Raw genomic sequence first — 17,699 nt, 5'->3', positions numbered from 1 at the left:
GGGAACTAATTTCCAAAGCGTTACTGGAACTTGATTGAAAGTGGGAGCAATGTGTGGTAGGGAGAACATTTTCCTGAATTGAAATGGCCCCTGAGGGTGGTGTTTGCCCCATGGGGAACATGTGGAAGAAAAACTTATTACTAGATTAAGTCTAGTCTTCTGTCTCATGCACTGTACCTAACCTGCTGAAGTTCATTTTGTACTGTCGATAACGCAAGAACTTTTTTCTAGGCTATGTTTAACCCAAAGAACGCCCTCTTGTTATTAAACCAGTGTCAGACAGGCTGGACAAGAAATTCAGGAGAACATTTTTGTAAGTAGTGTACATTATTCAGGGAGTTTTGAGTGTCTGGTGCTGTACACAGCCAGAATAAGAATTTTTTTCTAGAGTTGTGTGGTGATGGTGGGGGCGGGGGTGCTATTTTGGTCAGAAGTTGGCTGACTGTGTAAGCCACCATGTTGTTAATTTTCTGTTAATTTGTGAGCACCATCCCAGTTCTCTTATCGAAGAATTTGGATAGTTGGACTATTAATAAAAACTCAGTTCTCAAGTCACCACGGGCAGTTCTCCTCGGCGGCGGCTGCTGCTGATCAGCACCTTCCAGCTGCCGCTTCAGGGCCCTCTTTCCTTGTTGCTCACTCATTGGAGTTTCTGTCTTTCCTCTGTGTAATCTATTTCCCTTAAAAAGGCAGCTGGGGGTTTCTCAGCATCTGGTTGGATCTTCAGAGGCATCTGCTATTTCTTAGTAGTTTAAGGACTCTTGTAATCACAGCTGCTGTGGAGTACATGACAGAGAACAGGGAATTAGGAACCGGACTAGACAGTGCACACAGTGGCCCAACCACAAACCAAAGTGAAGGGGCCACCAGAGGCAGCAGATCAAGACATTATAAGGAATGGCAAAGCAGGAGAAAAAAAATCTGACTCCTGTTAAGTATGTGGGTCCAATGCCGCTTATGGCCTTATAGGTTAACACCAAAACTTTGAAGATGATCCAGTACTCGATGGGCAGCCAGTGTAGATATTCCAGGGCCGGTGTTATTTGGTCTCCTGTAAGCAGCCTTGCGGCTGCATTTTAAACAAGTTTTAATTTCTGGATCAGCAACAAAGGTAGGCCATTGTAGGGCCTTTCCCCACTTACCTTAAGCCCCGCGCTACTTGAGGAGAGTAGCGCGGGGTCCCCTGGCACTCCCCATGAGAGGGGTGGCAACAGCACAGCTGCCCCGACGCTGCTGCTGTCGCGCCCCCTCAGCGCAAGGCATCCCTGGCGCTCTTGCAAAGGGCGCCTTTTGATGACCGCGGGGTCGTGGGGATGGCCGGGTGCGCACCAGGGATGCCGCGCGCTGGGAATTGCGCGCAGCGACTGCGGCCGAGGGAAAAGTGGGGAAAGGCCCATTGAGTGAGTTCCAGTAATCTAGCCTGGAGGTGACTGTCGCATGGATGACTGTAGTGAGATCAGATTGGGAGGGGGGGGCAACTGCCTGACCTGGCAAAGGTGGGGAAATTGGCTGTTCTCGTGACCTGGTCCTCCAACGAAAGGGTAGAGTCCAAGGTCATGTCAAGACTCTTCACTGATGAGGCCAGATGTAGAGCCTCACCATCAAAGGCTGGCAGTTGGAAGTTCCCTGACCTTTCCCCCTGACCCAGACACAGGATCTCCGTCTTGGCTGGATTAAGTTTCAGGCTGCTTGTTTTCAACCAGCCATCCACAGCTTCTAAACAATGCTGGAGAGCACCGGGGCGGAGTCTGGCTGACCCTCCATTGTGAGGATGAGTTGGGTCATCAGCATACTGATGGCACTGTAAACCGTAGCTCCGTACCAACTGGGCCAGGAGTCACATGAAGATGTTAAATAACATCAGAGAAAAGATGGCTCCCTGTACCACCCCACACCTGATGGGGTGATGCTTGGATACATCCCCCCCCCCCAATATCACCTGCAGTTTCTGGCCTTGGAGGAAAGAGGTCATCCATCACAAGGCTGTCCCTCGGCAGGGCAGTGGACCAGAAGTTCATGATCTACTATGTCAAATGCTGTGGTAAGATCTAATAATACCAGCAGCACAGTCCCACCTCGATCCAATTGAAGCTGGAGCTCATCCACAATGGTGAGTAGCACGGACTCCATCCTATGACCAGCACGAAAACTGGACTGGTAGGGATCCAACACCTTTGCGTCATCCAGGAAAATCTGTAGCTGTTCCACAACTGCTCTCTCAGTTACAACTCTCTCAGTGCAACTATCTTGATCGCTTCAGGGAGCTTGGTTTCCCAGCTCCCTATCAGCTCTTCAAGAGAGCCACCGGCAGGTGGTGACTCCCACAGAATGGTCTGGAACCCAATGGGGTCATAAGTCTCCACAGGTGGGCCCAAATATGCCCGTCACCTAAGGGGGAGGGGGCATAGCGATTTCAATCTGGATTTTAAGACCAAAGAGATGGCAGAAATTTGCCAAGCATGAAACAAATCCCAGGTACGGCTGTTACCCTGGACTGTGCTCCTAGAAGGGCTGTCATATTGGAAAATCTCAACAAGCAAAGACAACAAGTTCAAATACTGCCCCAGTGAAGTCACACAAAGTGGATCTGGTCACGTCTCTTCCACTGGCCAAGCATTGGGCAGATCTCTGGCTATAGAGTGCAGTGTTAAGTAGGGACAATATGACCCTATGAGGCCAGCACTCAAAGCAAATAAATGCTGAGCTGATGCACAGGTGTGATCAAGAGCAGCAACTGGGGTGTCCTGCTGGAGCAATGGCAACACCACCATTGAGGTCTTGTAAGAGCAGGTGAGATATCATCCACGTGTCATGCCAGTCTATGCTTGCTTCCACACACAGTTTTTGCTCTGCTTTGGCATCCAAACTAGAGGGTGTTTTTTTTCTTTTCGTGCCAATGGGTCCACATGTTACAGAGAAGCAGTGTATGCAGGAGGGGATTTTATCTTTTAAATAATGTGTTATTTCTCCAGATTAAAGCTGTGCCCCCAAATTACTTTAAACTCTGTGGGCAGGGGACAAAAATGAAGAGCTGTATTCTCCCTATGGAGGCACTTAGAAACTGCATGAATGAAATACACCTGCCCCTGCCCCACCACACACCTCAAGGCTGCCTTGATATTTTACAAAAATCAACGCACACAAGCTTGCAAATTTTGATTCCATTGGAAAAACACTAACTGAATCGTTTCATTAATGATAACACTATTCCTCTCACTCTTTTTATAATTTGGGATGCTATGACTGGGTAGGATTAGTTGAATGGAAGATTTGGGCCTCTTGTGGAGCAGTTGCTCATATTCCGGGTGTTGTCAAACCCAATAACACTGCAACATTTTACAAAGGTGAGGTATACAGTTTGAGTGTAATTTCTGCAAAACAGAAAAAGAGAGAGAATAACGTGACCCACGGGTCAATCTACCAGGACCTTCTCTTTCACATTAATTGAAATGAAAGAGAGGTGTACCACTGCAGGAGGGCGAGAGCAAGAGAAATTCTTAGTGTCTTGCGTCCCATATTGTCTAACAGGAAGGGGGATGCCGTGTGGATTTTCTGTGTGGGGAGTACTAGAACATCTCAGCTGACTCTGGCCATTCTTGGTAACTTTCTCACCTAAGTGACTGGAGGTGCTGTACTTCCTCTTCCAACCTAGCTTATAAGGACTTTCCCCCTGTGTGTTTATTGAAGTATAGCATAAAAGGAGCAGATTAGCAACCAAGGCGTTGCCTTCCAACTTTTTTCCTGCATACATTTTTCTTACAATAATAATTCACCAGGCCCTGTTCTACCAACAGCCCGATCAATGTAATGAAATAAAACACCTTATATGGCTAACATACTATCCGTTATCCTTTTTAGGGTCTTGGCTTACAGAAGATCCGCCTCTGGAGTTTTATAGTCTCACTGATATTTATACCAAAAGCATCGTCAGGACAGAGTCCCAGAGGGAAGGAACTCTCTAGTAGACTTGGTGAGTAACAACAGAAAGATTTTGCTAGCACGAGCACTCTGAAGGGTCAAAAGGGAAGTGTCTCATTCAGGGAACACATGACAGCACGGCAGCTATAACAGGATTTCAAAACACAGTGCTGTTAAATCGCCCAAGTGGACTGCACCTTCAGATTGTTATCTGCATTGTGTCTTTTTGGGAACAGGACTATAGAAATGGATTGGGAAAGGACAGCTGACTCTCTGTGTTTCTTTAAGAGTTGCTTTTCCAGAGGATATTGAGAGGTGGTATTTGGGATATAATGCCCTAATCTCTGTAATTCCACTGAAGATTTTTTTTCTGGTGTGTGTTTCTTTAAGAGTTGCTTTTCCAGAGGATATCCAGAGGTAATATTTGGGATATAATGCTCTAATATCTGTAATTCCGCTGAAGATTTTTTTCTGGTGTGTGTATGCATGTGTGTATTTCACGTAAGAGCTAGCCGCAGGGGAAGATGTTCCAGCCTAGGGCTCTTGTGATGTGGGATTTACATGGGTGCCTGTGTGTCTGCTTCAGTGGGGGGGGGGGGGGTTGCGGGCTGGAGGTGGGGAGTGGGGGTTGATTGCTGCAAGGACAGCACCTGGAGGAGTATTCTGTCCAGTATACAGTTCTGCAAAGGAAACTAATTCAACCTCAAAGGAAGAGTGGAAGTGGAATTTGGAAGCTTGAACATGTTAGGGAAAGTTTTAAAAAATCAGGCTACAGATATCAAACAATTTGAAATGAGCTTGCCTCATATTATTGATTGCATCATTTATTCCCCTCTCCCTATGTTCCTGATTCCTTTAACGTGTTTGTTCTGTTCGATGCCTTCGGAAGCCAGTAACAGCTCTTCTCAAAACCGAACACTTCCATCTTTCCTGATATTGCATATGTTGTGTCCAGTGCTGAAAGAAAAATGTGGGGAGTGGCCTCTTTTTGGAAGCCAGGGACTGGGAAGATTATTTCCATTTTTGGAAAAAAAGCTTGTGAAGTGCCTCATGTTTCTGTTTACTCTCACCCAGACTGGAGTGGTATGCTACACTCGTTCTCTGATTCATGCTTGTAGCTTTTGGGATGAGTAGAAAGATCTGAATCTGTTGCACAAGAACTGAAAGGGAGCTCCAGGGCATTTTTAGAGGGCAGATAACACTACTTTGGTGGTAGTTCATTACCAGAAAATATTTTTTTTCCTAAATCAAATTTAGTTAAAGATTAAAAGTTATTGGTGATTAATCTCATAGATCAGAATTCAGGATTCTGATTCTTCCATATCCTTGGCAGTCTGTTAAATGTACTGACTGATTTTCCAACAAAGAAGTTCCAACCCTCAGACTTGTGAGAAAATGCCATTTTCTGATCTGGACCTTTGTCTGTCTAGTCCTGAATTAGTGGCAGGGTTCTTTGCAGTTTCCCCTTCATAATTCTAAGGATAAGCTTTGGTACTTGAAAAAGACGCCAGGGCAGAGCCTCGATGAACTCTGGTACAAATTAAGCTTTGTGTTAAAGCCTATAGAACTTAGATTCTTGTCCTCTTGTTTGTGAGTGGAAATTTGGTGTTGCTGCTTATTTGGAATTTATTTTCCTTGGGGAATTCATTGGGGATTCTTTGGGGAATTTTACAAGATTTGGATCTGATTGATGGTTAAATAAAGATATTTCTTCCCAAGTAAAAGTGATGATTAAAAATGGCTTTGATGCAAAATTGGCATTGATCTCCCCAACTTTAGTGTGACTATTGAAGGTTTGGACTACATTCTGAGCTTGGGTAGAAATCTAGTGAAACAGAATATACAAATCCTAGTGCTTAGGCATACCAAGAAAATGGGTGAAGTCAGATATTACTGTGGCCAGGGATAAAATGTACAAAATGTGATGTTGGTGCTGCTGATCCCAAGTCTGGAGATTCTTATATGTGAGATTCACATTGCTGGAAGAGACCAAGGCCCATTTGGTCCAGCATTCATTTCCCATCTATAGCCAGCCAAGTGTTTCTGCAAGAATCCCAAGCAGGGCATGAGTATAGCGAGGACCATTCCCTATCGTTTGTTTGTAGCATTTGGCATTCAGAGATAGACTGGCTCTGTACTTGGAGGATCCATTTTGGCTAATAACTGTTGATGGATTTCTCATTCTCTGTGAATTTGCCCAGTCCTTTTTGACAGCCATATAAGCTGGTGACCATACCTAGTCACATTTTGTGCTTTAGGCTTATTATTAGCTTGCTCTGTTACAGTGTTTCTCAAACTTTTTTACAAAGAGAAGTAATCAGGGTAATCTTGTTTTAGTATCAGATTTACCTACCCAGGCACAAAATCAGCTAGAGGTCAACCTCCTTTAATTGAGAGCCAGTATAGTATAATGATTAGGAACTTTGACGTCCCAGGTTCCAATCCACACTCAGCCATGAAGCTTGCAGGGTGATTTGGGCCAGTAACTCTCTGTGTGTCTAACCTACCTCACAGGGTTGTTGTGAAAACATAATGGAGAAAAATTATGTACACTGCCCTGAACTCTTTGGGGGAAAATAAAAATGCAATAGAAGGTAGATGCAGTGGCTCCCTAGTCAGCTTGGTTGTCTTTGCTGAGGGCCTCGTATTTGGATAGACACAAGGCATCTATACATCTTGTGCACATACAACTATTGTATCTTTCAAAACTTTTGGTTTGCCAGCAGAAAAGGAGTCAACAGTTGCAAAGATGCTGAAAGGTCAAGAATGTGGACAAAACCACAGTGCAAAGGGGTTACTGTTTTATACCAGTTTGACTGTCATGGTTTCCCTCAATGAATCTTAGGAACGGCAGCTTGTTGTGTGCTGATTAGTTTGTTAGTGATCCATAAATGTATAGTATTCTGCTTCCTAGGGCTCTCTGTGGAGAATGAACAACCGCTAAACCATTGTGTGTCTAGTGCAGTGATGCCTTCTGGGACAACCTGTTGAGATGAGCTGAACCCAATGGTTCCTTCTAATCAATGTTGTTAGACAATAATCAAATCCACTTTAGATTTGGTCCTTGCTATACACTAAACTTCTTGTTGGAACTGGCCTTTTATTCCTGTGCCTGCAATCGACCGCTGTGTGTTGTTGCATTATAAAATCTGTTTTGGTTTTGTCTCCCTCAGGTCCCCTGTGCCCACCACCTCTTATTCCAGCCATGTGTGAAGAGGAGACAACTGCCCTTGTTTGTGACAATGGTTCTGGGCTGTGCAAGGCCGGCTTTGCTGGTGACGATGCTCCACGTGCAGTTTTCCCATCCATTGTGGGTCGCCCTCGTCACCAGGTTTGTGCTTGGTTATTTCTAATCATGATGCCTGGTGTGAAAGGCTAGCTACAGATATTCATGTCAAAGACCTTTGTGGGCTTACACTGAAGTAACTCTGCATAGGATTAAAAGCAACTGCTGTTTGATATTAAGGGCTCGAGCAGGGGAAGATAGTAAGGGCTTCAGTAGGGGAAGAATGGGGCCATAACAAATGCCTTGGTCAGGATTGTCTATAGCTGTGGCCCTTAATTTTCCTGGCCAATAAAGTCACCACAGAGAATGTAGACGATAACATGGTGAATGTTGGACAACCTGGTCACCTGTTCCTGTATTCTCTGAGCTGCCTGTGTAATTTTACTAGCTGGGATCAGGGGTGAATTGGAATGCAAAAATAGTTCCAGTGCAGGCTGAATTGTGGCCCTTGCAGAGCTGGTGGTGCCACAGTAGTTGCTTGTCTCACACCTGGGCCATGACCATGGTGTAGACTCATCTGTAAGGCTCGACCTGCTGCCCTCATCACTGCCTGCAGTGCAAGGGATACTTGGCTCAGCTTTCTCTTGGTCATCAGTAACCCACCAAGGCAGCAGCTTGTCAGGAGCCTTCCCAGTAAGGAGGTGGAGCAGTCCATTTTTGGCTGAAATACTAGCATGTGGCAGTAGGACTTCAACTCAGCTGGACTATGGGAAATGAAGGGTTGCTTCTGATGGTCCCTGAGTTACATGTTAACAGTACAAAGTTGGCTGCAGAGGAAAGCTAGAATGAAGCCTCTAACTTTCTTCTGCAGAGAAGAGTAGTTCAAAAGACTGAGCTGCACCTTGTTATTTGTCATCCCAAATCAAGTCCTGTCAAGTAGATGCACACTGGGAGGTCCCAGCATGCACCCTGATTTCCAGGATTTGGCAATTTGGACTGGGACCACAACATGCAGGAAAAAGGAACTCAAGCCTCTCCTGTTCCCAGTGCACAGATTTCCTGATGTGAAACAGCCCCAGGGACTTGCTGCTTGCCCACTGGAGGCTGTGTGTGTATAGATAGACTGCATGTAAGTTTCCCAAATAGGGCAAACATCAGCTCCCTGGTTGGGAGTTAGCAGCAATGCAATAAAACCAATGTGTAGTGGCCTGAAAGGTGAGGAATCTTCAGTCTGCTCTTGCTGCTGAGCAGTGTGGGCCAGTGGATTACAGCGTCTGCCTTGGATCACAATACAATATTTATGCACTATTCAAATGTCAAAGTGCTTCACTTTTTTTTTACTTGTTCCTCCTCTCAACAGTACCTTGGAAGCACAGCCAGCATTAATAGCCATATATTGCACTCTCTGAGGAGTCTCAGAGCAAGAGGCAGAACGGCTTCTCTAACATTCCTTTGGGGTCTGTGGCTGCGGTGTGACTGGGAACTTTTTGCTCACACGTTTAGTTAGTGTGCTGCCACCTCAGGGTTGAGAAATCCCTGGAGATTTCAGAGTAGTGCTTGTGGAGGACGGAGTCTGGGGAGAGCAAATCAGCTCAGTGTGATGCCATAAATCAGTGATGGCGAACCTATGGCACAGGTGCCAGAGGTGGCACTCAGAGCCCTCTAGGCTGGCCTGGGCCGCTGGGCTCGATTATTAGCATTAAACCTAAGACCTAGTTTTGGGGAAGCAGTGTAGGTAACCCTGTTAAGTGCTGTTAAACCCCACTGATTTTCATGCAAAGAACTAAAGCATGATCCTTTACCTGAGAGTAAGCTCAGTTGCTGGCAATGGGGCTTGCTTCTGAGTAAACCCTCCTAGGGTCGTGACTCACCCGTTGGAAGAGTTGCACGGTTGCTTCAAAACAAAGCCACCGACTACCACCAAGCTTACTTCTGAGTAACACACGCCTCGGAGCCAACCGTTTTTTCTAAACTAAAACCTCAGTATTCAGGTTTTCAGGTTAAATTGCCGCGTTGGCACTTGGCGATAAATAAGTGGGTTTTCGGTTGCAATTTGGGCACTCGGTCTCGAAAAGGTTCACCATCGCTGCCATAAATCAACCCTCCTGTGTTTTTTTTCCAGGTGAACTGATCTCTGTAGTCTGGAGATCAGGAAAACAAGCCAAATTGTGTGTAATGCATATGACAGTAACTGGACAATTATAAAATATACATAAATACATTTATTGAATATATTGATGCTCCGTCTTCAGTGTGTGATGCGCAGTCTGGAGATCAGGCCACATCTACCTGATTATCACAATTCTTCATGAGGAAGGGTGCTTATTTCAGTAGAACAGGCTGTGATGTGGTACTGATGAGTGGAAAGCAATGTATACAAATGGTTGTGCTGTGTATAAGAGTCTCGTGGTGAATGCTTTTGAACCCTTTGAATCCCTTCTGCCAGGGAGTTTATTACTTCTTCTTTTTCATTCCTTAGGGTGTGATGGTGGGGATGGGCCAGAAAGACAGCTATGTAGGGGACGAGGCTCAAAGCAAGAGAGGAATCCTTACTCTCAAATACCCCATTGAACATGGCATCATTACTAACTGGGATGACATGGAAAAGGTATGGTGAGGAATTCTGCTCATTTTCAGTTCCCATTTTTACGGAAGATACATATATGTGTGTGTGTGTATATATATATATAAGCATATAAAGCTGCCTTATAATGAGTTAACCAATTGGTCTATCAAGGTCAGTATTGTCTAACTGGCAGCAACTCTCCAGGGTCTCAGACTCAGCTAGATGTCTTTCACACTATCTGTTACCTGAACCCTTTAACTAGAGGTGCCAGGAATTGAACATAGGACCTTCTGCATGCAAAACAGATGTTCTGCCACTGAGCCACAGCTGCTTCCCATAAGGTTTGAAATTTCCTTCCCCATGATGCCCTTCTTAGACCTTCTGGCAGGCCGTGAAGACTGTTTTGTTGTGGAGAGCGTTTGGAGTGGAGTATGGTGAAGTAATAAACCTCACCATAGTGACGTTTAAAGAGGATACTGCTTGTTTTGGAAGTTTTAATTGTTAATTTACCAGCTTTTTCTAATTTTATTACCACTTTGCTCCTAGTAAATCTCTTGTAATTGCTCTTCCTTGGCTTTTGTCTAAATTGGTTACATGTTGTTAGTTTCAATGTGTTTAGATTTTTAAAACCCTTGTTCGCTGCCCAGTGCACCATCGGAAGAAAGGATATGCATGTTCCTCATCTGCTATAATATTGCTAACATTTTTCAGAATAAAAAACCTTTTAAACTATTTCTATTTTCACTAAGTGAATATAAAGTCATCAGCATTCTTTGCCCTTGGGAATCAATGGGCAAGCATATCTAATCATACCAGCAAAGCTGGGAGTGCTCAAATTCTGTGTTAAGGGTCACATTGGTGGTCCAGGGCTCAATAGGTGTTTTACCACACAGCCTGGCATGCACTCACTTGTAAAAGCTTCCCAATCATGGAGCACATTGGCTCGGGCAATATCAGGTCATAGAAGAGTGTCTTCTCAAAGGTTCCTTTTCAAAGACAAATTCTTTACCTGATCCAAAAGCACGTGTGGTAACACTGAAGTTAAAATATCCACGAACCTGTCTGTTAGTTGCTTCTCAGTGTTGTCTTCAGATGCACATGGCCGCTACAGACCTGAAAATAGACCTATGTAATACCAGTAGTAAAGTGTGAATTACTGTTTCGCATAATCACATTTTTGAGAACGAAGGCATTTGCAGGAAAGCCTACATTTTGACAATCAGCTGTGAGCTGCTATTTTTTTTCTTTGTTCAGATCTGGCACCACTCTTTCTACAATGAACTGCGAGTAGCTCCTGAGGAACACCCGACTCTGCTCACGGAGGCACCTCTGAATCCCAAGGCAAACCGAGAAAAGATGACTCAGGTAAAGCCAGCAGGGCCTGCTGCTCCCAAGGGCTGAGTGGGAAGGAAAACTCTTGCCCAACTTCTGCAGTTGACCCCGTACAAAGGGACGCCTAGGCAGTTCCTGCCAGCCACACCAGAAATCTATGCAGCTTTTTATTGAGGTAGCCATCCAAGTGGTGCAGCCCAGGATCACTTGCAATACTGCAGGGCATACCAGGAAGCAGTCTATGACTCCACAGCTCAGAAAAGAACATAGCAAGAGCATTGACTGCTCATCATAATGATGGTTTGGGCATAGAAGATGGTTTGAGCACATGTATAAGCCAAGGCAGCCCTAATAAAGAGTCAGGTTGAGGTGGCCCCTTCTGGTCATGAATCTGGGGAGCTATTAAGTACAGCAGGTTTTGCAATGTAATCCTACACAGAGTTATCCCTTTCTAAATCCAGGATGTAACTCTAATCTGGATTGTACTGTTTGTGATGTAAGAATCTGAGCTGTGGCGAATTATCTGCCAGGCAGTTCTCTTGAGCAAGTTCATGAAGATGCACAGTCAGGACCTGTGTAGAGCATTGTTGTGCCTTTGTGCAGCTTCATGTTGGTACAGGAGGATTTCCATTAACACTGTGCTGTGTTAATGTGGAAAAGGAAGGTATCGTTTCAGTATCTGTCTCAGGGTTCCTTTTTGACAATTTTTAACTGAATGTAGCTACAATGGTTGCAGGTTAAAGTGGGAAGGACATGTGTGTGTGTGTGAGAGAGAGAGAGAGTGAGAGAGAGAGAGTGAGGGGGCTGTTTAATCTTTTCCCTTGAACAGCTTTCCCACTGAAAATCATCATGCACACCCCCCAAAAAAACCTGCTTAAACTCTCTGGGGTGGGGGTGGGGATTGTCATTTCCCACCCTCCCCAGCGCAATAATGTGGCAATGTTTGTCAGGAAAATGTCACAAAGGGAAATTTTAAAAATCACACTATGCCTAGGCACCAAGACTGGTCCATGAGATTAAATGCTCCTAGAGGAACCCCAAGTCTACATCTAATCCTGGTTCTGCTTTTGATTCCTCTCTTCTTCCCTTCCTAGATTATGTTTGAAACCTTTAATGTCCCAGCCATGTATGTCGCAATCCAAGCGGTGCTGTCCCTTTACGCATCTGGCCGTACCACTGGTGAGTACATGGCTTCAGCTCTCTGTGCTGCTCAAAAGCACAAGTAAAAACTGTGAAAAATTAACCTTTGCACCCTGCCTGTTTATATGCAAACTGCTGCCTTATTTGGGGAGACAATTTATGTTGTTTCTAGAACTTGTAGAGCTGCAGCATTGTATTTACCTGGAAGGAAGATGATCTTGATTGTAAGGCAGTCCACTTTACAATGTTATATACTCAAAACAAATTATTGGCTATAACTATAATTTGTTAGCAAATGTAAGGCAACACCTTTTTATGGCATACCTGGAGGAAAAAAAAAACCTAGGCTTGCATTTTAGTAAACACTGTATTTATTTGGCAGAATTCAACTGGTTTTGTGGATACTCTTTTCTCCCAGGACCACTGGGGACAGCCGATCCAACAGAAAGGGGTATAGATCTCCAAAATCAAATTACATGTTGTATGTGAAATCTGTAATTGGATCTCTCCCAGTGTTTCCATTAAAGAACAGCCTCAGGAGGTCCAATTGGGATCGAAGCCAGTTATGCACACATGTTCCTTAATGTAAATTGGCTTCTATTCTGCTAACTGGGCAAGAAAAAGGAGAGGTGCTACATCATGTCACAGTTGCCACAAGTGAGCCGAGCTTTGGCTGTTGAGAGTTTGGAAATTCCCCTGAAGACTTCCTAAAAAAGCTGGATAGGATACAGGGAAACAGCCTGTCAAACAGGAACAGTGTGCTTACCTTTTGTCTTGCTTAGCAGCTAATTCTCCACACTTCTCTAAACTCTAAGAACAATTAATTAAAGGAGGAAGACAATAACTAAACATAAATAACCAATTGCTTCACAATTCCACCCAACATCCTCTCCTTATCTTTGGGAGAGTTTTTAAATCACTCAGAAAACCAACGCGCTGCATCAACCGCTTATATTATCAGTGTGCCAACAAACATTAAAGTGCAGACAGTGAAAAGTGCAAAAACAACAGTACAATATTCTCATACAATTCTATACGATATAGCACATCAATCGCAATTGCACCTGCAATTGCGATTGATGTGCTATATCGTATGTAAATGTAATGAGAATATTAACTACTGTTAATTTTACACTTTTCACTGTCTGCACTATGTTTGAACTCTACTAATATAAGCGGTTGATGCAGCACGTTGGTTTGTTGGCGGTTTGTTGGCACACCCTGAAGACAGCCCAGGCGGTTACCAAGTGGTTCCGGCAAAAGAGGAGCCATTCAGACTGGCTTCCCTCCTGATATGGCTGCTGCCTTCCTTCAAGCCTTTAAACTAGAACAGACAGGGTGAGCTAGAGCAGAGTAATCCTTCAACACATCCTGTGGGCGTATGAGGTACAGCTTTCATAGACACCTAGGTGCATAGAACTATCCTGTGAAAAATGCATGTACATGGCTTCATGCCTGGATGCATGTACAACAAATTAAATCCTTCAGATAATTTTTCCCCTCAACAGCTGCCCTGTTTAGTTAGAACTAGTCCTCTGGCATAATTTGCTTCAGTGGGGCATCAAATGTACTCATCGTGAGGGATCAAGTGATGTGCGTGCACATATAAACGGGCTCTTACGATTAAGATCCACATTTATTATACTCAGACTATGATGCAAAAGGTGGCAGTTTCACTGTAGATCATTTTGTTTGCATTTATTTCTAACCAAATAAACATTTTATGATTATGTGATCACTATGTTTCCAAAAAAGAGAGAAGAAAACAGGAAGCCCATGATTCATTATCCTATCTTTCCCTCGCTCTTGGCTTTAGGTATTGTTCTGGACTCTGGTGATGGCGTCACTCACAATGTGCCCATTTACGAAGGCTACGCCTTGCCTCATGCAATCATGCGTCTTGACCTGGCTGGCCGTGACCTTACAGATTACCTCATGAAGATCCTTACAGAGAGGGGCTACTCTTTTGTCACCACTGGTGAGGAATTAGCTCAGTGGAACTGATGTCAGTGATTTATTGAATTCTGCTCCAGCATTAAATTTTCCACTATGCATACAGTTAATATATAAGCTGTATGAATGAAGACATTTTCTCTTCAATACATGCACTGGCAAGCCCCCTGCATATGTGTGTTTTAATTTAGGTTATTTTCAGTTTTTATCTTGTTAACTTATGGCATTTCTTCATTACAAAAGTAAATCAATTTTTAAAGGTTTAAATTGTAATGTTTCCCATGCAAGGGACCATGAGAATTGTAGTTTCTAGAGTACACTGAAAATTCATGATGAAGGAATTCTAACAGAATCACAGTTCTCCGTCTTCTGTCAAGGAATGCAAACTGGGGATGTAGGAAAGCTGAGAAGTCAGTTCCATATCTGAGATTTGATTTAAGGATTGCTGTCAAGAAGACTAGATTTGAGGTCAAGTAGTATGTATGTTTTTAACAAACATCATGCCACCCACTCAATCCAATCATTGGCCTCTGTCTCTTTCTCTGAGCTTTATCATCAGATGCACTATTCAGTTACTACCTGAGAATCCTAAAAGCTATTGTAAAGTTTATAAATAACTGGAAGGGTAAAGGGGGTGTAGAAATGAGGCAATAGGGTTTGGAAAACCCACATACTAATCAAGGGTTGGCAAAGAAGTACTTTGTACTTCAGTGGTGGCGAACTTATGGCACGGGTGCCAGAGGTGGCATTTAGAGCTGTCGCCCCAGTTTGGGCACTCGGCAGTAGCATAGCGCCAAGGGGGCAAGGGGTGTGTGACATACTGGGTGTGCGCCCCTGCGGGGGTGTGGTGAGGGTGTTCTGGGGGTGTGGTGGGGGTGTTTTGGGACATTTCTGGGGCATTCCAGGGCAGGGCGGGGGCATGGAAGGGGCACAGGGCGCATGCGTGCCCCAGGTGCAGTTTCCCCTCGCTCTGCCCCCGGCACTCAGTTTCTAAAAGGTTCGCCATCACTGTTCTAGGCCAATTGGCTTTCCCCCCTTTCTGCTGATCTCCCACCAGAGGATATCACCTTATCCATCGTAGAGTTATCTCTGGTATAACTTGTTTCTGTCTTATGCAGCTGAACGAGAAATTGTGCGTGACATCAAGGAGAAACTGTGCTACGTTGCTCTGGACTTTGAGAATGAAATGGCCACAGCTGCTTCCTCATCCTCTCTAGAAAAGAGCTATGAGCTCCCTGATGGGCAAGTCATCACCATTGGCAATGAGCGATTCCGTTGCCCAGAAACCCTCTTTCAGCCATCTTTTATTGGTGAGTCTCAATCCTTTGAACAAAAGGTAGTCATTACTACTTTCAGAATTGAGGTCAAAGAGCCAGAAGTTACATGAGGAAAAGTGTTTTTTCTCCTCTCTTGAGACCTCTTCTTAGTTCTATAAATTATCCATTTTGGCCCATAGTTTTGAATATTTCAATCTGGATGATGGAACAAATTATGATAAGGCAAAGAATAAGATCTTCCCTATTCTAATCTGTATAATACTATCCTAGGATTAAAATGAATGATCAAGGAAGATTTTAAATTACACTAATAATTTGACTCCAGTAAAATGACAGAAATCATAGGCAGCTGCAGCTGCTTTGGTTTCTCCACTTCCAGTTTCTCCCATTGCCAGTTTAACATTCATGCTAAGAGAAGAAAGCAGAAAGCTGCTGTAAAGATGCTTCCCAAATGAAAAAGCCAAATTACCAATAGTAGTGAACTATTGGTACAGTTGAGGAAAAGAATGCTGATGTTGGTCAAACCTTAAGAAAGTCTTCCTGAATTTCCATCTGAATTCGGAAGGTCCTTTCACTAAACCTGTATAATTTCCCACAGGCATGGAATCTGCTGGCATTCATGAAACAACCTATAATTCCATTATGAAGTGTGACATCGACATCCGCAAAGACCTCTATGCCAACAATGTGCTTTCAGGGGGCACCACCATGTACCCGGGTATTGCAGACAGAATGCAAAAGGAGATCACAGCCTTAGCCCCCAGCACAATGAAGATAAAGGTATGTGTGGCCTATTTTCTTTGGAGTTAACAATTCTTTCCTCAGAGCCCAGTTGCTCACAACTCATCTACAACTTTCTCTTGTCATTGTCAGCAACAGGAAAACATTTCTGTGTCTTGGTTGGATTCTGGCAACTCAAATTTTACAAACTAAAACTCACTAACAATACTGAGACACTCTTTCCCACAGTGATTTGAAAGCAGATTTAACATGGTTGCTCCACACAGAACTTGGTATATTCCCCAGAACTTAATATATTCCCTATAAAAACCTAGCAATACCCATTCTTACTATATATTTACTCAGAAGAAAATCAGGTTCAGCAAAAGGTTCCATTTTCCCCTTCCACTGTCCCTTGAATTTCCTCCATTTCTTAAAAATGTGTCTTCTATTCTATCTCTAGATACATATTTCCAGTTAAGACCTTCCTTAACTTTTTCTTTCTTTTGCAATCGCAAAAAGAGTAAGCAGCAATAGTTTTAGCTGCAAAGGATGATTTTATAAGCACCCCCCCCCCCTTAATGAACAGGAACTAACTAATTCGGGAAGAAGTTGAGAAGCAGAAACTTTTTTCAAGCAAGGTCATAGAATAAAATTCAAGGGATCACAGTTCTGAAATCCTCAATAGTGCTTTGCTAGCCAACACTGGACGTGCTGGGGCTTCAATTGCATATGACGTATTAAAAAAAAGATTGATGTGGGGGGAAAGAAAACCCTGGAAAAGCAATGGACTGGCAACAACATTGCCTAGACATAAAAACTGAATGAACAAATAGTATGTGTTCCAGATTAACTGGCCAGTGTAGTAGCCAATCTACACTTGCAAAGATGTCCAAAAAAGAACACAGCACCTGGTCAGATACTTCTTTTGTTCCTGCTAGTACCGAAAAGAAAAGAAGCCCACCCTACTCATGTTTCTTTACAGTAGCTTAATGTACAGAAATCTGCATGTGAAACTTTTCAAGGCATGGCGATAAAAGTTACCAAATTCTGCAAGTTATCTTTCTGTTAAAGGCAAAAGTACATGGGTTAGTTCACAAGGTACCAACCATCCTTACTTGACTTTTCATTTTATTTTGGATGTCCTTCTTACATTTTGAGAACAGAGATCATTACATCACAGGTGCCATTTCACACGGCAACTGTGCAGAATTTTCAGTTTCAAATTAGATGACGGCTCCAGATTTTCACTTGATTTCTCAATGAATCCAAGACAAAGGGTATGATCCTATTTCATGTGCTAACCCCACTTTGCAAATATTTTGACAGATCATTGCCCCTCCTGAGCGCAAATATTCCGTCTGGATTGGTGGCTCCATCTTGGCTTCCCTTTCCACTTTCCAGCAGATGTGGATCAGCAAACCAGAATACGATGAAGCCGGCCCTTCAATTGTGCACAGGAAGTGTTTCTAAAGACCATAGTTCGATGACTGAAGAGCACGGAGCTTTCCTTATTTTGCAATTCTTTCTAACCTTCAATAAGCATTAAAACTTTTTCAAATCAGCA

The 17,699-nt window shown here is 43.7% G+C and overlaps 1 protein-coding gene across 2 annotated transcripts; it reads left to right on the top strand.

Moving 5' to 3' along the window:
* The first annotated feature begins 2,972 nt into the window (after positions 1 to 2,972).
* Positions 2,973 to 17,699, top strand: ACTG2 (actin gamma 2, smooth muscle). Of its 2 annotated transcripts, none has more exons than XM_048513325.1 (9): positions 2,973 to 3,970; positions 7,092 to 7,249; positions 9,624 to 9,752; positions 10,965 to 11,075; positions 12,137 to 12,221; positions 13,999 to 14,160; positions 15,254 to 15,445; positions 16,011 to 16,192; positions 17,462 to 17,699. In XM_048513325.1, the coding sequence occupies exons 2-9, from the start codon at positions 7,124 to 7,126 to the stop codon at positions 17,603 to 17,605; spliced, it is 1,131 nt and encodes a 376-aa protein (XP_048369282.1). In that variant the 5' UTR covers positions 2,973 to 3,970; positions 7,092 to 7,123; the 3' UTR covers positions 17,606 to 17,699. The 2 variants fall into 2 exon arrangements, with proteins under 2 accessions (XP_048369282.1, XP_048369283.1); XM_048513326.1 differs by lacking the exon at positions 2,973 to 3,970 and adding an exon at positions 4,057 to 4,335.

Source organism: Sphaerodactylus townsendi, linkage group LG12, assembly GCF_021028975.2.
Source record: "Sphaerodactylus townsendi isolate TG3544 linkage group LG12, MPM_Stown_v2.3, whole genome shotgun sequence".
Taxonomy (NCBI): Eukaryota; Metazoa; Chordata; class Lepidosauria; order Squamata; family Sphaerodactylidae; genus Sphaerodactylus; species Sphaerodactylus townsendi.
Note: the sequence above shows the minus strand (reverse complement) of the source record. Positions and strands in the feature narration are given on the sequence as shown.

What these genes read in the sequence shown, in the direction of transcription:
- ACTG2 (XM_048513325.1), top strand. Translation starts at nt 7,124, where the DNA reads ATGTGTGAAGAGGAGACAACTGCCCTTGTTTGTGACAATGGTTCTGGG. An exon ending in ACTGGGATGACATGGAAAAG is followed by an intron (nt 9,753 to 10,964) that starts GTATGGTGAGGA and finishes TTCTTTGTTCAG; the next exon opens with ATCTGGCACCACTCTTTCTA. An exon ending in CCAGCACAATGAAGATAAAG is followed by an intron (nt 16,193 to 17,461) that starts GTATGTGTGGCC and finishes ATATTTTGACAG; the next exon opens with ATCATTGCCCCTCCTGAGCG.